Source organism: Chinchilla lanigera, unplaced genomic scaffold (genome assembly GCF_000276665.1).
Source record: "Chinchilla lanigera isolate Chin_1 unplaced genomic scaffold, ChiLan1.0 scaffold00041, whole genome shotgun sequence".
In the NCBI taxonomy this organism is placed as follows: Eukaryota; Metazoa; Chordata; class Mammalia; order Rodentia; family Chinchillidae; genus Chinchilla; species Chinchilla lanigera.
Window position 1 is genome coordinate 12,545,283 of NW_004955442.1, and position 4,136 is coordinate 12,549,418.

General features: G+C 47.4%; 1 protein-coding gene across 1 annotated transcript in view; it reads right to left on the minus strand.

The window, feature by feature from the left end:
- Window positions 1–4,136, minus strand: part of Sec14l5 (SEC14-like lipid binding 5) — a 39,628-nt gene that overhangs the window by 17,284 nt on the left and 18,208 nt on the right. Inside the window, exons 3-4 of the mRNA XM_005391257.2 lie at window positions 2,246–2,395; window positions 1,818–1,949 (exon numbers count right to left, since the gene is read on the minus strand). Coding sequence (XP_005391314.1) covers window positions 1,818–1,949; window positions 2,246–2,395 — 282 coding nt within the window. The remainder of the gene's footprint in view (window positions 1–1,817; window positions 1,950–2,245; window positions 2,396–4,136) is intronic.

The following is a 4,136-nucleotide window of genomic DNA, read 5'->3' on the forward strand; positions in this document are numbered from 1 at the left end:
TAAAATTATGAAAAAAATATGGTGTGTCCTTATCCACATTATTCACCAAATCCAGCACTGTGTCACTCTTGGCTGTTCCCCAAAGTCAAAATGACCATGAAAAGTAAATCGATTTTGAATCAATTTAGGGCATCAAAGCAGTCACAACAGCACAACTAAAGATATTAATGAAAGAGGACTTCCAGGACTGCCTCAGGAAGTGACAAAAATGATAGGATTCTTCAAAGAGAGCAAGAGGAGCTATTTTGAGAGGGTTAATGGCAATGTGTCTTTTATTATAATACATTTTTTAAAACTAAACTTTCTTCATATTTTTATCACACTGCATATCCTTATGTACCCATAAATATAAATATGTCAGCAAAAAAGAACTTAACTGGCAAAGCTACTATTCAGACCCCGACTTCATGCTCCTGGGAAGGTACCAGAGAGTCTAGAGAACATGCAGATTCCCAGGCCGGCCCCTGACAGGGAGCAGGTGCTGGGTGGGGCCAGGGAACCACATCCACAGGCAGCCTTGAGGTTGCCAGTTCCACTGCTGGCAATCACCCCAACACACTACACAGATACCTGCTGCCCACAAGAGGCCTGGATTCAGGCCTGTCTCTGGGAGGCTCCAGGAGGAGCTGGGGATGAGGATCAAAGACACAGTGGGCATTTAGTGGATGCCTGCTGCACACAGAACACGGTGCTAAGTGTCAGGGAGCTGAGAGATGAGTGAGGCAAATTCCCTCCGTGGGAGAGATCCAGCAAAAATCACAGCAGAGCCACCCACAGTGCTCCATAATTATCACACTGGAGTTGCCCTCCTGGAAACTTATCTAGGGTCCAGCCTGGGCTAAGGGGTTTTACCTATATCTTCTACTCAGCCCTTCCTGCAACCTGAGGATCTGCAAGGCAGGGTCCATTAATGCCATCGGTTTACAGATCAGGACGGTATGGCCCAGAGAGGGGACATGACTTGCGCACTGTCACTCAGCAAGAAAATAGCAGAGCTAGTTTCGCTCAGTCAGTGCCTTGAAGGCTCCTTCCTCCAGTCCCGTGGCTAACAGGACCTGGTCCTGCAGCCTCACTTGGTCTCACCTTGCTCAGCCTCTGGACTGTTCCCAGCCCTTCGTGGGGCAGCTCCTCCTATCTGTCAGCTCACAGCTCAGTGGCACTTCCTGAGAGGCCCAAGAGACACCGGTACCCAAGGCAGGACCCCTTCTTTTATCCCTGGAGTCCTGCTGCTGGGTCCCTTCCCAGGCCACCTCTCCCCAGTGTCTCTCACCCCACTGAAAGCCATGTGAGGACAGTGGCTGGGCAGGCTGGCACATGGCTGAGTGCCTAGTGCCTGGCAGGGCCCTGGCACAGCAGGTTCCCATGAGTATGTACTAGAGACTAATAATCATTATTATTTAAAAGGTAATACTTACATGAAACAGTATGTGCAAGACACTGGTCTAAGGGGTTGGGATGAGAACATCTTACTTGAGGTAACCCTCACCACAACCTGTGCGACAGGCATCACTGATGATGACCATTTTACTGATGAGGAATTAAACAGTTTCATGAAAGGAAAGGAGAAAGGGAAAAGGGAAAAGGGAGAGAGAGAGGAGAAGGCTGCCAGACGTAGCAGATACAAGATGCCCAGGCTCGTTTGAATTTCAGATAAACAACGAAGAAGTTTTCCTGTGCATATATCTGGAACAGCATGTGAGACACACTCAACAATATTATCAGCTGTTATCTGCGAACTGGAAATGCAACTGGGCATCCTCCACGTTACCTGACTGTGAGAGGGGAGGGAGAAAGGGGCAGGAGGGAGGGGACAGCACCGTGTAGCTGCAGTTCTCATTGACCACCACGCGGCTGGCGAAGGTCTCATTGTGCGCCTCGATGTGCAGCGTCCTCTCTCTCCAGTTTAGGACGTTTTTCTGCACGAAGACCACGTGCTCCACACCAGCAACCTGCAAGAGAGGGAACAGCAGGCTTGAAAACATGTGTGAGACCCCAGAGGACCCCTGGATCTCAGCCCCCGGGTCCCTTCTCCCGCTGCCCACCCAGCCCACCCTGGTCCCAGAGTCCTCCCCAATGCTGGCCCCACACACGTCCACTACCTAAGCTGGGCGCAAACCCTCAGACCGGTCTCCACTTGGCACTAGTCCCCAGAAGCAGCCCGCTGTGGGCTCCAGAGGCCTCCAGCCAACCCAGTCCAACCCAGCCCAGCACTCCACCCCTCACTCTCGGCGGACCGACCACCCACCTTCCGCAGCAGCCGCGGGGCGTCCACACGCAGCCTGCAGCTCCGCTCTACCACATGCACCGCTCCGTCCGCGCTGCGGGACTCACGCAGGACCTCACTGCCCAGGAACACGGGGATCTGCGGGCAGGTGGGGAAGCGCTTCTCGTAGGCCTGGGGCAGAGAGCGGAGGGGGGCGTGAGCACACCCTTCCTGCTGCGCCCTAGGAGAGCGGCTGTGTACAGCCCAGGGAAGTAACCACGCCTGGAAGCAGCCACAGTGGTTTTTACCAACAACGCCAGTATTTTAATACCTTTCACCTTTGTCTCTGCATCAGCGTTTTCACCCTTAGAATGAAGGATGAGGTCTCCTGTTACGTTTTAAAAGAAAGGATGTCTCAGCAGGTCGTGGTGGTCCATGCCTGTAATCCCAGTGCTCTGGAAGGCTGAGGCAGGAGCTTCATAAATTTGAACCCAGCCTAGCAACTTAGTGAGACCTTGTCTCAATATAAAAAGACTGAGGGCTGGGGATATAGCTCAGTGGCACAAGTGCCTGTCTGGCAAGCACAAGGTCCTGAGTTCAATTCCCGGGTACTTAAATAAATAAATAAATAAATAAATAAATAAATAAATAAATAAATAAATAAATAAATAAAAGGACTGAGGCTGTGGCTCAGTGCAAAGGCCCTGGGTTCATTCCCCAGTACCACAAAAAAAAGTTTCCTAGAAAAAGCATTTGATGAAATCCAACCTCCCTTCATGATATAGTTTTTAAAAAAAACCCACACCAGCTGCAAACTGAAGGCCATGTCTTCAACCTAATAAATAGCCTTATATACGGCTACAGCCAACATTACACTCGAGAATGAAAGACTGACTGCTTTCCCCTTAAACTCAGAAACAAGACACAATGTCAGCTCATCTCACTTCTCATCAAGGTTGTTCTGCAGGCGCTAGCCAAGGCAGTTGGGCAAGTTCAAGAAATGAGGCATCTAGTTGGAAAAGTGGTAAAACTATTTCTGTTTGCAGATGCATGCTCTTGTACAGAGAATAACCTATATATATATATATATATACACACACACAAGGTTAGAACTCATAAATAAGTTCAGCAAGGTTGCAGCACACAAGATCAATATGCAAAATCAGTTGTGTTTCTATATCCTAGCAATGAGCAAACTCAAAAATACAATTTTAAAATACCAATTCCATCACAATAAAATCAAAAATGCCTAGAAATAGCTTTAAAAAGTGCAACCATGCAGGGCTGGGGAAATAGCTCAGTGGCACATGCCTGCCTGCAAGCACAAGGTCCTGAGTTCAGTTCCCGGTACCAAAAAAAAAAAAAAAAAAAAAAAAAGTGCAACAGGATACTCTGAAAGCATTGCTGAAAGAAATGAATGACAACCTAAACAAAGGGAAAAACTGCCGTTGTTCATGGATTGGAAGACATAATGTTAAGATGGTAACACTCCCCAAAATGATCTACAGAGTCAATGAAATCTAGTCACATCACAACTGACTTATTTGCAGAAATTGACAAGCTGGTCCTAAAATTCATATGGAAATGGAAGGGACCTAGAATATACAAAACAATTTTAAAGATGAATAAAACTGGAAGATCTATACCTCCTAATTTCAAAGCATATTACAAGACTACAGTAATTAAAACAGTGTAGCTTTCATGTATAGAAGAGTAGACATATACATCAGTGGAGTAGAACTGAGAGTTCAGAAATAAAACTTCACAATTATAGTCAATTGGTTTTTTTGTTTTGGTTTGGTTTTAGGGTTTTTTTGTTTTTTTGAGACAGGATCTTGCTATGCAGTTCAGGCTGGCCTTGAGCTCACTTTGTAGCCCAGGCTGGCCTCAAACTCACAACAATCCTCCTGCCTCAGCCTCCCAAGTGCTGGGA